This window comes from Cottoperca gobio, unplaced genomic scaffold, assembly GCF_900634415.1.
Source record: "Cottoperca gobio unplaced genomic scaffold, fCotGob3.1 fCotGob3_30arrow_ctg1, whole genome shotgun sequence".
NCBI lineage: Eukaryota > Metazoa > Chordata > Actinopteri > Perciformes > Bovichtidae > Cottoperca > Cottoperca gobio.
This window is the reverse complement of record NW_021166920.1, coordinates 767,501-786,427: the sequence shown is the minus strand read 5'-3', so window position 1 is coordinate 786,427 and position 18,927 is coordinate 767,501. Positions and strand designations below refer to the sequence as shown.

The following is an 18,927-nucleotide window of genomic DNA, read 5'->3' as shown; positions in this document are numbered from 1 at the left end:
ATTACTGTCAAGATCTTTTCAAGGTGCTGCAGCCTGTAGGTCCGTACACCCAAATCATAAGCACAGCATACTTTACAACTTACCCCTGGTGCTACGTAGCCATGCACATAGATTCAGTTGTATATGCCGAGGTTTTGAGACTTCACTTATATTCTATTCCATTATTTATATGTCCAGATGACCTAATGCTTTACAGTCACAACCAAATGAGAGTAAAACAAATGTGTAGGAGTTTCAAGGCATGGGAGGAGTAATACAATCAATAAGGCAATTAGATTGAGTTATCTAGAAATACCTATGTCGACTTTGGCGGGAATGTGAATGGCAAAGCAAAAAATAATAATCGTAAAAACAAACTATTTTACGACCCCCCTGCAGTACCTCCGCAGACCTATGGTCTACACTAACGCTTTCACATTCATCACTTATGTTCATTGGAAACCGTGTCATTGCGATACATTAATTAGTTATGGATCATGTTTCAGACCTGCTGGATCTAATCTAATAAGAAGCTTGTTTCACTCTCTTAAGAGTTTAGTTTGGGCTTTGACTTAATTCTCTTTTCTTTTATATTCCTGTGTGTGCACACGGCCCTGCAGTCTCGTGCCCTTGCATGTGTTTGGCGGGTCGTTTATGTGCACGGTGGGATTCAGCATTATAAGAAAAACAATTCTGCGGTTTAAGAACACGTCATGAATCTGACGTAGACTGTTCTTAGGACCTTTCTCAAGAACAAATTTAGGAACGAACTCAGGAAGATATTGGTGGATGAGGCCCTTTCCCATTTTGTGAGACACTGCTGAATGCTGTGAGCACCATTAACTAAATTCCACTCACCTCCATTGTAACTGAAGAGGAGATAGAAATCTCAGAGTCGTATATCTCAAACCCTGGGCACATGAAACCGAAACTATCTGCATAGCTGGATACCACAAGAGGTAAGTGACGAAGCCTTTGGTGATGCGGGTGAACTGACCTTCTAATAGCCCAGCTAGCTGTCAGCACTGTCGGGGTGTCCCGACCCTTCCTGCCATCATCAGGGAGGGCTCCCATGAACATCTGGAGGCGCAGCTGCGAACAGAAGTTCCCAGTGGACACGCAGCCTCAGTAACAGACTGCATTGACTTGTCATTGTGACTCACTCCGATCTCTGCAGCGGTGCTTTTCTTTGCCTGCTAGAAGCCCCGCTGCCAGTTCTATCCGAGCGGCGAAAGAGGGCAGAGCCAAAACAAATCCCAAATCCCCTTTTCACCTCGCATAGAACGGTATCTCAACAACTAACTAAACTAAATAACATCTCCTCCTCCAATTCTCCCCTCCTTCCCCAACCTTTCTCCCTCCCTTCCTCTCCTCTCCCGTACTTAATGAAAAACCAGACTAGAAGCCACGTAACACACTCCCTCGTTCTCTCTCTTTCTCTTTCTTTCTCTCTTTCTCACCACAGCAACCACATATCCACAGCGATCAAAACAATAACCTCTGTGTATTTGTTTCCCCCCCTCTTCCTTTCCTTTGTCGGTTCCTTTCTTTTTTCTCCTCATGTCTCCTCCTCCAAACACACCTCTGTGCGTCTGCGTCCTCCCCCCATTGTCCTTCCTCCCCCTACCCCTCATCATTTTTATTTTCTCTGTTTTCACGTCGTCCGTCTTTGTTTGTTCTGTCTGTCGTGTGTATGTGTTGGCGTGTGGGTGTGTGTGTGTGTGTGTGTGTGTGTGTGTGTGTGTGTGTGTGTGTTTGTGGCCACCCCAGCGGCCGGATCAGTTACACAGACATGTATCAGATGCTAAGACACATGTGTCCGCCGCTAGGCCTCGGGAAGAGGTGTCCCGCCCGGGTCGCCTATAAGGTAGACTCGCCCCCCACCCTACCCCTCCACCCCCCTCAACCACCACCCCACCTCCTTCTCTCCCTCCCTTCTCCCATCATTCTTTTCCTCCCTCCTTTTCCCCCTCCCATCTCCGTCTTTAAACCTCCCCATCGCTGGGGAGGAGAACCTCTCCTCTCATCTGCTGAAACCTTCGGGTCCCTTTCTTCCTCCTCCTCCTCCTCTCCTCCTCCACCTCCCTCCCTCCCTCCCTCCCTCCTCCCAGCAGTGTTCTCCTCATTGTCTGTTAGTGGTGGTTGTGGTGGTGGTGAGCGCTGTCCTCTCTTCTCTCTCTCCGACCGCGGGGATGGAGGGATGGGCTTTTGTCGTGCAGTGAAGTGAAGTGATAGTGGAGTGGTAGTCAATCCTCTTTCTTTTATTTCCTCCCGTCAGGCCGCAGGAGTAAGGGAACGGAGGAGGCTTTGCCAGTCCTTCTGCAACCTGCACGGACGCTAGCAAACACCAAAGTCCCGTCAGAAAAACATAGATAGAGCAAAGATCTGACAAAGAATTCCCTCTTTTTCCATCACAAAACAAGGAACTTAAAAAGTAAGAAAACTTCCTTTGACAGTTTTTAAATGAATGTCTGCATATTTTACCACACTGCATCTTGCAGTATACAGAGACTTAAAGAAGAGAAAAAGTATATATAAAAACTATTTCCTGGCCACATATTCTCATTATGTGTTACAGGTGTTATTATCTGCAGTACATTTTAAAAAGGACATCCTGTAAATGACGGAAAAAGACCCAAGGACAACCAATTGCTTTGTGGTCATTACTGATATTCTTTGTGAGCATATATATGAAATTAGATACGCATTGTATTGTTTCACAATAAGAAACGTAAATACTTACGTATAACAGGCCCACAAACAAACAACAACTAAGGTGCAACTATTTGCTTACGATGCGGGTACAGAAGGACCGGCAAGGGTGTCTGTCTTCAGTTCTCTGCTTCTCTTATTCCTGTGGATGGCACAGTAGTGCACACATAAACATGCCCACAATACTGTACCACAAGCAAACGCACTGGGCATATACAAATAATAATAATAATGTATAATATATGAGTAGGGAAAGTTCTGGCCCTTCTAGATTTTTGTCCTTTTTTCAAGGTGCTTTTTTTTTGACACCCAAGGAAACGTTGGCGTCTTTGACTTCTCTTTGTGCCTCAGATCACCAGGACAAAGATTTGGGTCGAGCATTTTAGCATCCGCTGCCTTGTTGTCTTGTTGTCCACTCTTTATCTCCAACTCAATGCACCCATGGCTCTGGCTATCCTCTCTTTCTCTTTCTCATTGGCATCCAGATTCGCCAAATTAGTTTTGAAAAGAAGATGATGTTCCTATAATGTTTGTGGTGGGAAGAAGTTCTGATCCTGTCATTACCAATTATCAGTGTGAAGTGTGTGCATCAGCTGTAACGCTAACATACATCTGCACCTGTATTTGATAATTTAATTCTTACCCATGTAAAAAACAAACATGATGTACATTAGATTTCCCAAAATTTGGCTATATTATTTATTTGAATCTTCTTGAAAACAAACGTTTCGATACTTGAGGTCTTACATGGAAATCTCCTTTCTTACTTTCTTGTGCGGTTACCTGCATAACAATATCAACGTCTCTTTTCTGTAACCAAGATGACTTTGATCGAATATTCCAAACTCTCCGTTGTGCTAAACCTTTATTGGATCTGGGTGTCAGTACCTTGTTCACAACCTCTTTCTAGTTGTTCTCACTTTTGTCTTTTCTACTTTTATCCGTCTTTTCCTCCCGCTTTGCTGTCCTCTTCATCTTTTACTCATTTTTGTTGTTCTCTCTTTTTTCCTACCTGTCAGATTTCTCTCTTTCTGTCAATCTTCTGTCCTTCTGCCTCTACGTTCACTTGTCTGTCAGCAATCATCATCCATCTTCATCTCTTCACAGCATCCCTCTGTCCATCCACGTCCGCTCTGTCTCTACCTTACCTCTCCTTTCTGTTCTGTCTTCTTTTTCTCTCCAGAATGTCAACCTGTATCGGCAGTGGTCCCCATCACATACTTCAGCCATCAAAGCCTTCCAGTATTCACTGATACAATTTCACAGAAAAAGTCCATTAAAGGACATTTTGAGATCAGAAAGTCCTCATGGTTTCTTGTCAGAACAAAGAGGGGAAGGTTAGACATCTAGAACCTTTTTGTCACTTATCACTTATAATGCTTTGGCAAAGTTCTTGATCTTCCCTTAAGCGGACACAAGGCCTCACACTTACTGGAAAAAGTAGTTTTGATATCTGTGTATCGCTACTGACCTTTTCTTATGTCAGTGTTGTTTTTAGTCCTCGTCTTTATCTCTTGTCTTGTTCCGTAATTTTCAGACTCTCACTTCTCTTTCCTTTCTATCTACACACACACACATACACATACACACTCCTCTCTCTGTTATTTCCAATTGACCCACATTCTCTTGATTCCTCTTTACTCTTTCAGTGTTTTCACGACCCTCTGCTCCCTCCTCATCCTCGCCCTTCCCTTTTTATCTGTAACTACATCTCATGACCAAGCTTAGAGCCGCCTAGTTTAACTCAACTAACTGCTGTCCCTACCATCTGTCCCTTTTGATAGATCCCACCCCCTTACCCTACAGTACTACTACCATAAACTCTGGATGGTCCAAAACAAAAACAGAAAGAACGTCAATCATCTCTTTTTGATCTTCTCTATGATTTTTTCTTCTTTCAGTGAATGCCACAACTCTAATCCTCTCTAACTTTGACACCCCCGTTTGGCATTGAGGGAGATCTTGACTTGATATGAAATACTACCATCACCATCTAATTTGACTTTGATTAAGGGAACCATGAATGTAACAATGTAGAGAACAAAACAGTAGGATAAGAAATGATTTTGTCAATCAATAGGATCAATCCAGCTGGATTGAGGATACTCTCTTTGTGCGAATGCACGGCTACTTGTATTGTGAAAGTGGGTTTTGAGGGAAGTTGGGGGGGTAGTGGGCTGGGTAGATGGGAAGAGTTGGGGCTTAGATAATGGGAGTGAAGTAAAGGCATGTTGCATGCTCTGTGTGTCCGGGTTTGTGGGATTTTTCTAGGGGGGTGTTGTGTTGCATGCAATCGTCGCACTCTCTGTCGCATGGCTATGGGCGACATTGAGGCTGCCTGCTGCCTGCAGAGCGCTGTGGATGTTGGCCGATGCCCTCCACCTGCCGCACACTTGGCTTTGGGCATGCCTGACACTCGCACACACTCAGGAACACACAAGCATGTACACAACCCCACCGCCATAGTACTACCGTGCTTGCCATCCTGAGTGCCCAACGCTCATGTTCGTAGGTAAATCCAATGGATGCCAACTGGTCGGGATAGGAACAGCAAGCGGCTCTAGATGGGCCTGCTTGTTTCGTTCTATCTGCAGGTTTCTCCATTGGTTTTACCTGGTACAGTATAAACTTGTAAAGACAGGGAACCTCCTTACAGGTAGGGGGAGCTCTATAGCAGATGCCTTAGTTAAATTAAACTACAGCAGTCTCCTGAAAAATAGCAGAATTACACCAGTGATACTGTTATTGTTCTCCAGTCGACCTATTTTGTCTTCAAAGGACTACAATTAAGCGCCCTTAATTGCAGTCTGTGAAAATAGTTTTGTGTAAGTGGGCGGGGATGGATGTTGGGGGTGGAGGGCGGTGTGGGGTTGGTGTATGTGTACTGTTTTATATATCTACATGTGTGTAACAACAGAGATGTGTAAATGCGCCAATGCATTCACACATTTAGGGAACATGGGCACAGGTTGGGTCAGGGGCCATTTAGCCTCCGATTGTTCTTCCTTGTGGTTCTCGGCTCTCACAGTTGCTTAGCAGCAGATTGCCCTCATTGGATAGCTGTGCTGTTTCGTAGAGTATCACTGGAAACGCAGGAGATGCAGAGACTCATCTATTCAAGTATCTTTCCTCATGCAAATGCTTTTGCACTTGCAAATGCATGTAAAATTAACAAAACTGTGCAGCAGACTATACACATGAATGTTCATCAGCCACTTGATAAAGCATACATTTATCAGAGGACTTTTAAAACTAAAGTGCCTCAAGCTGAAATTCACTGACTTGACTTTTTAGGCTACATTGATCGGATCCATATGTGAAAGAATTATAGTGTCACCTAATCATCCTTGTCTTAACTTCTTTTAGTCAACATTAAATAAAAAAACCTGGGAGAATCCAGTCCACCTCTAAACGGCTGTTGTCTATGGAGCTCTCTCAACCGCGCCCCCAACCCCTTACCCCCTCCCCTTCCTGGAGGTTCAGGCACGCCACATTTTAGTGAGGACACGTCCCTTTCTTATCCTCTCATCCTGACTGGCTCTCCACAGAGGCTGCTGCGCATGGATCTGCCGGTTGCTGATGACAACTCTGTGCATTTTAACTCCACCCTCATGGCTCTGATCAGGACAGCACTGGATATAAAGATTGCCAAGGGTACGGCCCTCAAGTACTTTACTCTATCTGATTATCGCAGTTACTTTCTTGTATTATATTCTTTAGTATTCCTTGGTAATTCATGAGTATGCCTTTTTACCTCTCAATTTATGTCTGTTTCTAGATTATTGTATCAAATATAACAAAACTCTGCCAATTCTGACACTAACAAATAATTGCTTTTGTTTTGGGTGAATGTGTGCATGCATGAATGGCTAAAAAAAATATTTGGGGATTTTGTGCCATTGTGCCTTCTTTCTGGTCTGTTCTTCTTTGCCCTGTGTTTATGTGTGGGGGGGGGTGTTTGCATATGTGTGGATGTATACGTGTGTGCTGTCTATGTGTGCAAATGTTTGATGCGTGTGTGTGTGGGCGCTCTGGTTTGCCGGGACACCCAGGTGGTGCAGACAAGCACCAGATGGATGCTGAGCTGAGAAAGGAGATGATGGCTATATGGCCGAACTTATCGCAGAAGACTCTGGACTTGCTGGTTACACCGCACAAGGGTAAGTTGTAGAAAATGGCGCATAGTGGTGTGTGTGTCTCCAATCACCAACTCACCAAGAGGACAGCTTCTACCAGCCAGTGTCATTCACTGCTTCGCATCTCCTGATCAGGCTAATACAGGATAAACACACACATACCGTACATGAATATATATATAAACACATATATAAAACTATGTAGATTCTGCTTATCCAACCGTCCTTCCAATACCGTGGCCCTGAGCAAAATATCTCCCGCCATTAAATTGGGTTTAAAGATTCATGGTCAGCAGGGGATTTATAATGAATTATACTGACACCCTGGATTATCCTATAGCATTGACATTAGGTCAAAAATCCCTTTTGACCAACCCTTGATCAATGGCAAGATATGTAAAAATCATAATGTTGACAATATTCATTGTCTGAACCAATGTAGTTATGGTTAACTTCTGATCTCTAGTGTCAACATCAAGACATGAAGTACATTATTGTTCCTAGATTGATGAACCCTTGGTAGAGGGAAGGTATTGCCTTTGTCCCTATGACCATCATCTTTATGACAAAATATCCTTTATTTAGCCCCACTACTGGTAATGCTCTGATAATAGCTGCTATTTGTTTGTTACTGTCATGAACATTGCAGCATTTAGAGACTTCCATGTACTTCCACAGCAACTAATTTAGTTTCCTCCACTAGTGAGGAACTAACTGCCCCAACCAAACAGTTAGAGTCATTGGTGTAACGACAAAAACACAACCCATCACTGGTTTCCCACTCATGAACACAGCAACTTGTGTTTGATAGAAGGCCGGTCTAACCCGAAGGTACCGTTGCGGCATAGGTTGTACTAGTAAAATGATTTGTTGTTAGGTTGTTAGAGGGAAGTAATTACCACTAAGCCTTGAGGCTATACCATCTACTTACAGGCCACAACATATACTGAATGTCTTGTGTACCAGCAAGAAGAGATGCAGACCTACTTGAACCGGAGAGCTTTAGGCCGCCCTACATGTAGTAGGGGGTCCCTGCTCCGTCTCTCTTTCAGCTCAGGGATCCTTAGCCTGAAAAACGTTGAAGACCCACGATTTAGGCAAACAAATAGACACAGACAGACAACAAACCAAAGGGTTATCCGTCATGGTTCATCACAAAGATATACACAGACACATAGCTCACATCCGAGTGGACACAGTAGCACACACATGCGCACTGATCTTTCCACCCATTAGGACAGTCCTGGTATCAGGGGGTGCCTACTATAGAAGATCCTCTATAGAAGTCTTTTCACTACAGGAAGAATTGAGTCTAGCCTTGAATCTAGGCTAATGAGTTTATATACAATGATTGTGATGAATGACCAAGATGAATCTGTTTAGAATTTGATTATGTTATGTACATGAGTACAAATTAGTAAAATGATGCATGCATAGCAACAGCATCAAGTTGTTTGGCTAAATGCATGGCATAATGAGGTATGCTACACACATAAGTATGACATATGTGTGGTCCTATCTTATCACACGTTAATATACGTTTTAATGCTGAAAGACTTGTAGCCATGCCACTTTGAAAAGAGCACCACTCCTTCAGTTAACTACACGGATCAGTTATTTGACAACTAAAACAAAGCTCGATATTTTTCTGATTTTTAAATGTTTATGTGTTCCATCCAAACTCTGGGGATACATGTCCAGAGTTTTTAGAAAAACATTGAGCTCCTGTTTTCCCGGGATCATTTGACTGAGGTGTCCATGTGTTTCTTAGTGAGGTGGCTACCTGGTCCTCAGCCTTAATATTAAAAAGAAATACACTCAAGGTTTGATACAGTTAGATGATAGTGAAATAATAGGAGAATGCTTATTGACATGGTGTAGGTACAGCATCTGCCTGTGAAAAGACTATCAGCTTTGTTGTACTTTTGTGTTTGTTGAATGTACACCAGCAAGTGAGCTTAGTTCTGTTTCAGTTGCGGCTTTACAGGAAATGTTTAGTCAATGGTTACCAATTTTGCTTCAAGACAACAACCATTTTCTTTTCTGTTACGATGAGTATTTTGCCATTTGAATGCATCATCACAGCAACCCAAATTTGCATCATTTCCATTATTTTCCTGGAGGTAAACCAGAGATCTGCCTGGTGCTCTTGCTCAGTGTTTAGAAATGCATCGTCAGCAAACCGACAGACCTTTTCTTTTATCTTGCCTTATTATACGTAAAGTTGTGCTTAATATAACATATAACTGGTCTGAAAAAGATGTTTGCAAGATTTTCTGAGCTGAGATTCATACATTTCATACAAGATGTGAATAAAACAGCATCATCAATGCATCAAATGAGCTTAAGCCCTGTGTTGGAAAATGTATTAGCCAATGACAATGAGGTTTTGTAACCACAAGGGTGCACACAAGCATGACAATATGTTTGCTACAGTGAAACATATAAAAGTGCATGTTTGTCCTGCTCTGTGAGTGGGAAAGAGGCAATGCTTTGCTTATGTTGCTCTTCCAACACAGTGTTTTTTGCTTACAAACTTTGGTTACCACTGACAAAATATTCTGTGAATTTACCTCCGTCAACTGAAGATTGAAACTCCCAAATGTACCAAATTCGAGAACTGAACATTAAGTTTAAATTCTTGATTTTGAAGCTCAGGTCTGTGGATTAACACAAAACAGAATTGTCCCAACTGCTGGTGTATTACGCATGTTGTTGTGAATGTCAGTGATTTGTGTCTCGTCCCCCACTCCCATTCCCCTCACGGCTCAGGGTCCCATCTCACTCGGGTCTAATCTTGCAGGGTAACTTGTCATTTTCTCAGCAGCCACAGACTTGACGGTGGGCAAAATCTACGCTGCCATGATGATCATGGAATACTACCGGCAGAGCAAGACGAAAAAGCTGCAGGCACTGCGAGAGGAACAGGTAGACTCCATCCCAGAGAAATTCCCCGAACGCAACAATACTTTTTTCTCTTTCGCCTCTTCCTGGCCATCTTTTTTGAGACGGCTTCCACTAGCCCTTGGACTGAATATTGCCTTTCTTCTGCCAAATTTAAAAGAATAAGAACCACGTCTTATACTTTTAAATCCTATATAATCTCACATCCACACTTCCAAACAAACCCCCTTTTTCTCTGGTTTGTTTATCAAAAATTCACCTCCCACTTAGCCTGTGCGGTACCCTTTCATTAGCATGCTACTTGAAAATCTGCGTCCCTTTTCTAGCACGTTGGTCAGCCTCGGCCAGCCTTATTCCTTTTGTCATGCTTGCTAACAGAGTTATCTAGCTGTGGTACTATCTCTACCTGGTAAGCAACCTATCCTTTCTCCGCTGCTTTTCTTTGTTTTTTCACCATGGGCTGTTTGCACTTGGTGAGGAGGGTTAGGTGTTGAAAATGTTTATCGATTTACCAAATATGGTTAATGTTCTGAGCTATGATGATGACGATGATGATACCACATGGCCTTATCTTTTGTTCCCTGTCAGTGCTCTTCCCTTCTTGTCGATGAATGCCTTTGAGATGCACTTGCTCCTGCTGTCTCTGTATTTTGAATCCACACTGCAGACGTGGAAACATCTCTCCACTCATGTAATACCTCCTGTTCGCTCCAGCATGTCATCAGGTTAGGTCAGCACTTGATCCTAAATTTGATACAACAAAGCCAACCAAATTTGTTCATGGAATGGGACCAGCCTCGTCCATATTGACTTAGACATACTTCTTAAAATGGGATTTCCATTTTGTATTACGAAGGAGTGCACTGGTGGATGGAGAGTATGTTAGTCTTTTTTTCTTTTGAACAGTGCAAATACAGTATGTGTTGGTATGTTTCTGAATGCAGCCATCCCATTGGACTGAATGGACAGGTCCACACAGGCTCTCTCAACATCAGCAGTACACAAGGACTTTAACCAGTCTGTGTGTCTGTCAATTTGTCCCGCCATCTCTACAGTATCTCACTTCATTCTTCCTCTCTCCACTCACTGTGGTCTTTGTTTTTTATTGCCGTACTATTTTAAAGGAAGAGTCCACCCAAAAACTTTATAACGCTGTTATAAAGTTTTTGCTAAAGGAAATGATAGTCAATGTAGAGATACTTACAGTACAGTACTACAAAGGAAATAACTATCTATCTAAAACATCAGGTTGGTGTCTGTTCCTTTAGAATCAAGGGTGTGGATGGGATCATAGAGATCATACCATTTTTATTTAGTATTTATTTGTCCACATGCCAACCTTTTATTTAAAATAGGGATGAAACAATAACACTAACTAATACATCTGTATAAGTTAAAACATACAAAATGTTATACATGTTGTATGTTGTACAGTGTTAGTCTAACTGACAATAAGCATGTGTGGATGGGATTCAGCAGCATCCTGTATCATGGCAGAAAATGGAGAAAGCAGAATTGTAGTCTTTGCCAAAAAGTACTTGGTGTCAATTACGGACCTCTTTCAGTTAAATAAGCTTCAGAAAAGGTGCCTGCTGAAAATGGCTGCAAACCTATGCAACCAAGACCACTGCGCTGTTTTTTGTCATGTTAGTTTTCGCCAAGGAAATTGTAGTGTGGCATCTCCCAAACTGAAGGCAAAAAGCCAACTTAAAGACGGCAAATTGGTCTCATGTAACGTGTAAGGGAACCATGGGGTGGATTTTTTCATTAACTCCTTATATGTCGTTCTCGTCTCTCTCCTCCTCCGTTCCTCCTCCGTTCCTCCTCCGTTCCTCCTCCGTTCCTCCTCCTGCATATTCTTTGTGCCTGGTCGCATCTCAACCGTCTTCTTCAGTGTTCGTTGAGCTGTTATTGTGTCGCAAATGTTTTGTGTGTTGTCTGTCATTCTTCACTCTGTGTGGAGTCTGTTGTCCCTCATTCCTGTCTTCCATGTCGTCTCTGTCCTTCTGATGCTCTCCCTTTATCCTTCCAGGAAGAGATGAGACCTTGATTTATCAATCCAGGTCGATTGTCACCAAGTTGTTCTAACCAAGACCCATTCTCTCCAGTCTCTGTGTTCATGAATCTGTCTGTTTGCCTGTCTGTCTGCCGTGGTGGTTGGTGGGATGTTGAGTGGAGGTTCCTGTGACCAGTGGCTCCGTATGTAATCAGTCAATCCTGGGACCATTCATTGATACATATGCCACTGCTGAAACATACTCCATGGAAGCCGGCGTCTGTGTTAGGTGTTTGGTGTTCATGTTTTTGCCATAGTCCATCAAAAATATTTGTACCATGAATAATCTCAAGAGCCAGCAAGTACCAAACCAGACTGTCCAGAGAAGAACATGAGCCATCTACCACTGTGACACAGGAAATGACTACTGGACAGGATTAGACACAACAATACCTTTTGAAGCTGTGGTTCTCTAATCATTTGTCACTTGTAAAATGTGGAAATAGAAGTCTTTCAGTTGACACAAAAATACCCTCTGGCAGCCATATTGGATGACTAAATGTATAAACAAACAGCTTGAAGGCCTCAATAGAACAATCATGGAACATTTCTGAGCTTTTTTGATCAGGAATTGATATTCCACACGCTCATAACGGCCACCAAATATTGTTAGTGATCAGATGTTTTTAGCTAGCCAACCAAAGTTGGCCATGACTTGCATGTTGATTAGCACACAAGCTAACTTATTCAGTCGGAGTGAGCTTTTCACTTGGCTGTTTCCTTTTATACTTGGGATATAAGGCCCAGTTGAGCCATATGTTGGCTAACAACGATAGTTTAATGTCACAAGAACCCATATTTGGAAATAAGTTTACCACATCAGACCACTTGCTTAGAAAGTTTGGCCCTACACCCACATCCCAACCGTTCTGTGCAAATATCTGCACAACAATAAAAAAATATATATTTAATTTAGGAAGCAACTGCTTAACCTCTATTATATACCTCTGTCTCTAAAGATCTGCTTGACTGGTAAAACTATAAGTATCTTTGAGTTTTTTGAATGTACATTGTAGCCAGACAAGCTTCCTGTCCAGCAGATCAGCCTGATGTGTCAGAGGAGGTTTGGACGTGTATCTGTTTCTGAACCGGCCTCGATCCATCTGCGCTCATCTAGCATTCAATCTCTAGCTTCCAGGCTGTGCAGGGTCATGACAAAGGCTGTAGCGTCATGAACCGTCGCCTTTAAGCCACTCCCGAGAGGACTCCATTGCCCAGGATCCCCTGGGAGGAAAGCTGCCTGACCTCTGACCTGATGGAAGCAAAAGTTGTTTTTTAATACAACTAGTTCAGGTTCAGATGTCCACTTCCCACAAAAAGGCATTTTACTCAAAATATCTTGGCAGATGTAGGATCTCACACATTGTCTATATATGATTTTTGAGTAAAATGTATTTTTTGATGATGTGTTTCATGAGTATGGTAATCAGGTCTAAGACCTGTGATTTAAGAGCAATCTTACCTCAAATGCCTAAGGTAGAAGTTCCCCTCTGACACAGATCTGAGATCAGCTTTCCGTCCCGAACATGATCTTAAGCAAAAAGTAAAATAATCTAATGTAGCAGTGTCCCTTTAAACGCTTGTTAAGTGTGGTTAGCAGATCCCAGATCAGTAGTCTGGCAGGGAACTTTACCTTGGATACCCACAGCCATGTGTTTGCCGATGGCGCCCTCGTGTGGGTGCATGCTGCGAGTGCATCCTGTGTTTGTGTCCTGTGTCTGCCCCCTGAGTGTGCCTGATGCCAGCCTGCAGGCCATGTCGTGTATCTCACACAGAACCGAACGCCATTAATGTTTCAGCGCATGGAGCCACCCTCTGAGGGAGGGGGCACGGACGGCCAGGGGGGTCAAGGCCTCAACGGCCTCCCCAGCACCCAGCCAGACAACCACAACAGCATGTGAGTAGACTGGGCAGAGGAGAGGACGCATGAGACAGCAGGAGACATAAATACATATTTCACATACCTATTTACTATAAGTATCTATGCATTTATAATGTGTGCATTGTATGTACACACAGTCGGGGATTTTATTCATTTTTAACAGGGGGGATGGCCCAATGGGAGCACTCCTCTGCCACCACACACACCCATGTACACCAAAAGACACGTTACAGGACACCTTAAGCTGTACTCATGTCGCCCCTAAAATATGTTGTTACAAAGGTGGCTTGGTGTTTGCTGTATTATCAGCAGAAATATTATAGGTAAATGATGAGAATACTACAGACAGCAGTGTGTCTATGATCCTCTCGCTCTTCCACGACTACACGTCGCTACTTGTCACTTTGATCATGGAGGTGACACTGCTCTAAAGAGTACTGTATATAGTATAATGTAGTGTAGAACTAAAGCACTATGGATCTATCAATATACAGCACAGTCAGGTAAAGGATCAATGAGTCAGACAGACTGGACTAACATATTCATATAAACAGCCCGTCTGCCCTGCACTCTCTTTGCTACCAGGGGATGGAGGGTGGCAGGTTAACAAGGTGCATGCATGGCGTCCCCCCTCAAAGGGCCTATTGTGTACACATAATAATTTAATATTTGTGCCCCTTGGTCAGATTTTTGGGGGCATCTAGCTTCTTTTCAAGACAAACAATACTTGAGAAACAGCTACTTGATTGCTCAAAGATACCGTGTGACTGCTAGACGACGGTGAATATCGTTACTTCCCTGATGTGTAATCCCCTGACTTGTGTGTGTGTGTGTGTGTGTGTGTGTGTGTGTCCAGACCTCCCGAGGGGGGCATGACTGAGAGCCAATCGTGGGTGACGGCCAAAGCCCAGGAAATGTTTCAAAAGACGGGTAACTGGAGCCCCGACAGACCCTACCCCGACGATCTCCATGACAACCGTCACAACTCGCAGGTATGATGAGCACAAGCACGCTGGCCGTCACCATGGTAGCGCACCAATACAAGCCCAGCACGTTCTCCACTCACGCGAGACAGTTTGTCTTCAACCACGGCCGGTTATATTCTGCTCTAGTAACAATCAATCCATAAGGTTTTTGTGTTCGGCAGGTATTTATATATATATAGAATATTAAAGATGCTGGTGGGAAACTTCCATCAATGCAGATATTAAAACTCTCTCTAAAGCATCACACGGTGACAAAACCTGATACAACATTTAAAACATCTGTAAAGAAGTTTAAGAGCTCCACCTTAATGCCCTGTTTGAGTTCCCTTCCTGTGAATAAGACTTTAAAAACTATTAGTCCGAAATCAACTCTGTCACCACTAACAGCAATTTAGCAACCTCCAATGAATTAGTTCAGAGTTTAAATCTTTTCATTGTCTGAAGTGCTGGATGTTGCTGCTATTACTCCAGCGAACGACACAGTAGTGTCCAATAGTCCACACCGCTGCAGAGCTCCAGGCTCAGGCTCCTCTGGGACACACCTCCATCGTCAGGACCCTGGTGGGAAATCACGTATTGTCACGTATTAAAGTGGGAAATCCCGTGTTTATTGCGCATATTTTAAACATTGTTTCACTTCCATGCTACATGTCCTCTACCAAAAACACCAATGTAAACAAAACAACCTTAATTTAGATTTAGATTTAACTGTAGATTGTACGTTAGGTAACGTAAGAAGCAATTTGTTCTTACCTGATGAGTTTGCTAACATTAGCTAGCTATGCTAATGTCACAACGACGTTAACGTTAGCACGACAATAACAGGGGGGGAAAGCTTTATGTAAACATTTCAGTAAACGTTAGCGACATTAGCATAAGTCAGAAGGTTAGTACAAGTTATTTTCTGCTTAGCATTATGTTACCTAACTTTATAAGTTATATTGTAATGCAAAAAGCTTAATGTTATCATTTCAGCTAACGTTAGTTTGCTAACGTCTTTAGCATAGCTAACGTTATTTGCTGCTTTTAGCTGACTTTATAAGTTACAGTTAAATTGCATTGTTTCCCTTGGTGTTGGTGGGGGTCGTGTGGCTTATTCAAACCAAAACAGACATGCTATCGTGTCCTTGTGATCTTCTCTGGCATACACAATGTGAGAGGTCAATGCAAAGTGCGAGGAAGGAGGGTCAGAGCCTGGAGCTGTGCAGCTACACTCTCTCTCTGTCCTTTCAGCTCTTCTCTTTTTCTCTTCCTGCTCCAAGTCCCCATCTCCCGTATTCTCTCGGTCTCTTCTCATCTTCCTACTCCCTGATTTGTTTCTGTTCACTCTTCAACCTCCTCTTGAGTCAATGGCTAGATGTGTGATGTACACCTTCTCCTCCTCACTGCTCCTTACTTTCACTTGTCCGCCGGGACGTCCTACCCAGTCCCTCATCTCTCTCTCTTCAACCCCATGACTAATGTACAAAGATGTATGTGGATTTGGAATTGTGCCATGTACTGTTGGAAAGAAAAAGCAGATTTTTTGTTTTGTTTTGAAGTGTTTTTCTGCCCCAGTTTTGGATTCCTGGGTTCTTGGACAGATTCATGCGATTAAAAAGGTCCCAGTGTTCCCACAGAAGCTTTTCCCCAATAATCATTATACATTAATCTACAATCTGATGATAACTACACTAAATAGTATTAGTCTATGTTGTAATACAGTTTATAAACTGACATAATCTAATCAATAATTGTGTCATTTTTTAACAGTTTTAACTAAGTTTAAGTTGAATTCGACTGATAGCATTTTTGTACTTCAAATTTTTTATAGCTATTGAGATAATATTGTTTTTGGAATTATTTTGGCCACGAGTGTAGTGAAAATCTGATAGTGTGAACGTGTTTGATGACCCTCCCACCTCAGTTAGTTCCTCCCTCGTTTAGTCGATGCCGCCTCCCCCTGTCAGACCCCCCCCCCAGCAGACAGCGGTCACGCCCCCTCTCGTTGTGTTTTACAGACGGTAGAGATGAGGGAGATGGGGCGGGACGGGTACTCCGACACTGAGCCCTATCACCCAATGGATGGGCATGGGCGGACCCTCTCCATGCCCCGCCTCTCAGCAGACAACCAAGTGAGCACCTTCATCCCACCATCACCCCCACCACCATCATCATCATCACCCTCTTGCCTGTTCGCTGTGAAGGCAGTTGAAGTGAATTGAAAAAGTCTCTCTTTGCATCTTTAACAGAGAAGAGAACCAAACAAATATTCACAGATATGTTCAAAAGAAAACATATCTGTTGGTTTGTTTTGCCATTTTCTTTGTCTTTACATTTTTACATTTAAATGAATCAACTGATTTGAGATTTTTCTCATACCCTGTCCGTAGCTATACCTACGAAAAGTAATGCACTGTGATTCCTATATATATCCCACAAAAACTATTTGTATGTAATCAATTATTTGTCTCGTAACTTCCGGAATTAAGTAACGCTACTTCCGTAGTTATTTTAACCAAAACCACGTTTTTTACATGCAACGAGCGGAAATTGACACGTGTTGCTGGAAATTTGTAGAATGCACAAAAAATGAGGAATAACAATTTTTAGATATTATACGAACAGTTGTATGAGGATATGTTGCACTTAAAAAAGAAAAAAAGATTTATTTATGTAAACTAATTTTTTATTTTTTTGTTATCACGTCTCTAGTTTTCTGCATGGAAAACATGGTTCACTTCTTACTAAATATTTTGTCAGGATGCAAAGAGAAAGTGGGACTTTTGTAGATTCAGCTCCCTCTGTCTTCCCCTCCCCCCCCCCCCCCTCCCTCCCTCACTCTGTCCCTCCACTCATCCAGCAGCCGACCCAACGCAGAGCTCCTCTCTGAGCAATAAAACGAAGTTCCATGCAAACAAAACGGGTCGGAGGGCTGGATAAGTGTTCTAGATATGTGTCAAAATATATATCTAGAAGACACCTTGTGGCTTCCAAACATACCCTGTTCCCTCCATTTCCATCATTTCCTTGGTGTGTCTGTCCTGTGTAAACTGTGGCCAGAGTTAGTGTCGCTCTACACAAAGGAAACTGAGAAAATACAAAAGACTCATTAAGTGTGAAGCGGTGCAATCATTCACAACCTCATGCTGGGCAGAGGTACGTAAACTGTACGGTGCCAATGTATTGTATTCGGAAATCATTTGCCGGTGCTTTGGTCTCAGCGGGGCAACTGTAGAAGTTACTACTGCCTCTGGCAGCAGTTGCACACACACACTCACACATTAACTCCATCCTCCGACATGTCGCTGCATCCAGTCATGTTGCTCTCACTTTGGTGTGTTGGTTCCCCCATGGAGTGTTTCTGTATGGACATTTAGACGGACGAGGTCGAGAGTATGTAAGAGGAATGTGTCACAGAAACAGAGGTGTGTGAAGAGAGCAGAGGAGGCGTCACTTTCCACTCTTTTAGGTTTCTCGTGTAAACAATGGGAGGGGTTGATAAGGAGGAGAGTTTAAATTAAAAGACTTTACTTGTGTTAGTAAATATTATGATGTTACTTAGGCTTGTCTTACTTTATGTCCTCTAAAATGCTCTTTAATATACTGTATGGATTTAGTTTCTATGATGCAGATGTTAATACTATCAAATGTGAAAGTTATGGAGTTAAATTAAGGCAATAGAAACAAATCAATAGAAAAATAAAGAGGAATAAAAATAAAATAATAAATATTTAAATAATTAAACGAATAAATGTGGAAACATAAAGTATATAAGTAAAAAAGAAAGAAAGAAAATAAATGTGGAAATATAATGAGGAATAAAAATAAAAGAACAAATAATTAAATTAATAAATGTGGAAACATAAAATATATAAATAAGAAAGAAAGAAAATAAATGTGGAAATATAATGAGGAATAAAAATAAATAATTAAATAATTAAATAAATAAATGTGGAAACATAAAATATATAAATAAGAAAGAAAGAAAATAAATGTGGAAATATAATGAGGAATAAAAATAAATAATTAAATAATTAAATAAATAATTGTGGAAACATAAAGTATATAAATAAATAAGTATAAAGACAACAAAAATATAAAATAATAATTCTAAGCATATATATATATATATTTATAAATTATTTAGCATAATATTTCTTCTTTATTCGAAAGCAACTGGAAAAACTATAGAGAAAAGAATAATGAAATATAAAGGGATACAGAAAACTGTAATTTATATGCAAACAAATAAATACATTAATATATATTTTTAATATATAAATAAATGTA

General features: G+C 41.9%; 1 protein-coding gene across 1 annotated transcript in view; it reads left to right on the top strand.

Annotated features, from left to right (window-relative positions):
- The window catches only part of cacna1ab (calcium channel, voltage-dependent, P/Q type, alpha 1A subunit, b), a 98,866-nt gene that overhangs the window by 65,577 nt on the left and 14,362 nt on the right, over positions 1 to 18,927 (top strand). The window contains exons 39-44 of the mRNA XM_029427294.1: positions 6,240 to 6,345; positions 6,744 to 6,851; positions 9,652 to 9,755; positions 13,587 to 13,684; positions 14,526 to 14,661; positions 16,656 to 16,769. Of these exons, the coding sequence (XP_029283154.1) occupies positions 6,240 to 6,345; positions 6,744 to 6,851; positions 9,652 to 9,755; positions 13,587 to 13,684; positions 14,526 to 14,661; positions 16,656 to 16,769 (666 nt within the window). The remainder of the gene's footprint in view (positions 1 to 6,239; positions 6,346 to 6,743; positions 6,852 to 9,651; positions 9,756 to 13,586; positions 13,685 to 14,525; positions 14,662 to 16,655; positions 16,770 to 18,927) is intronic.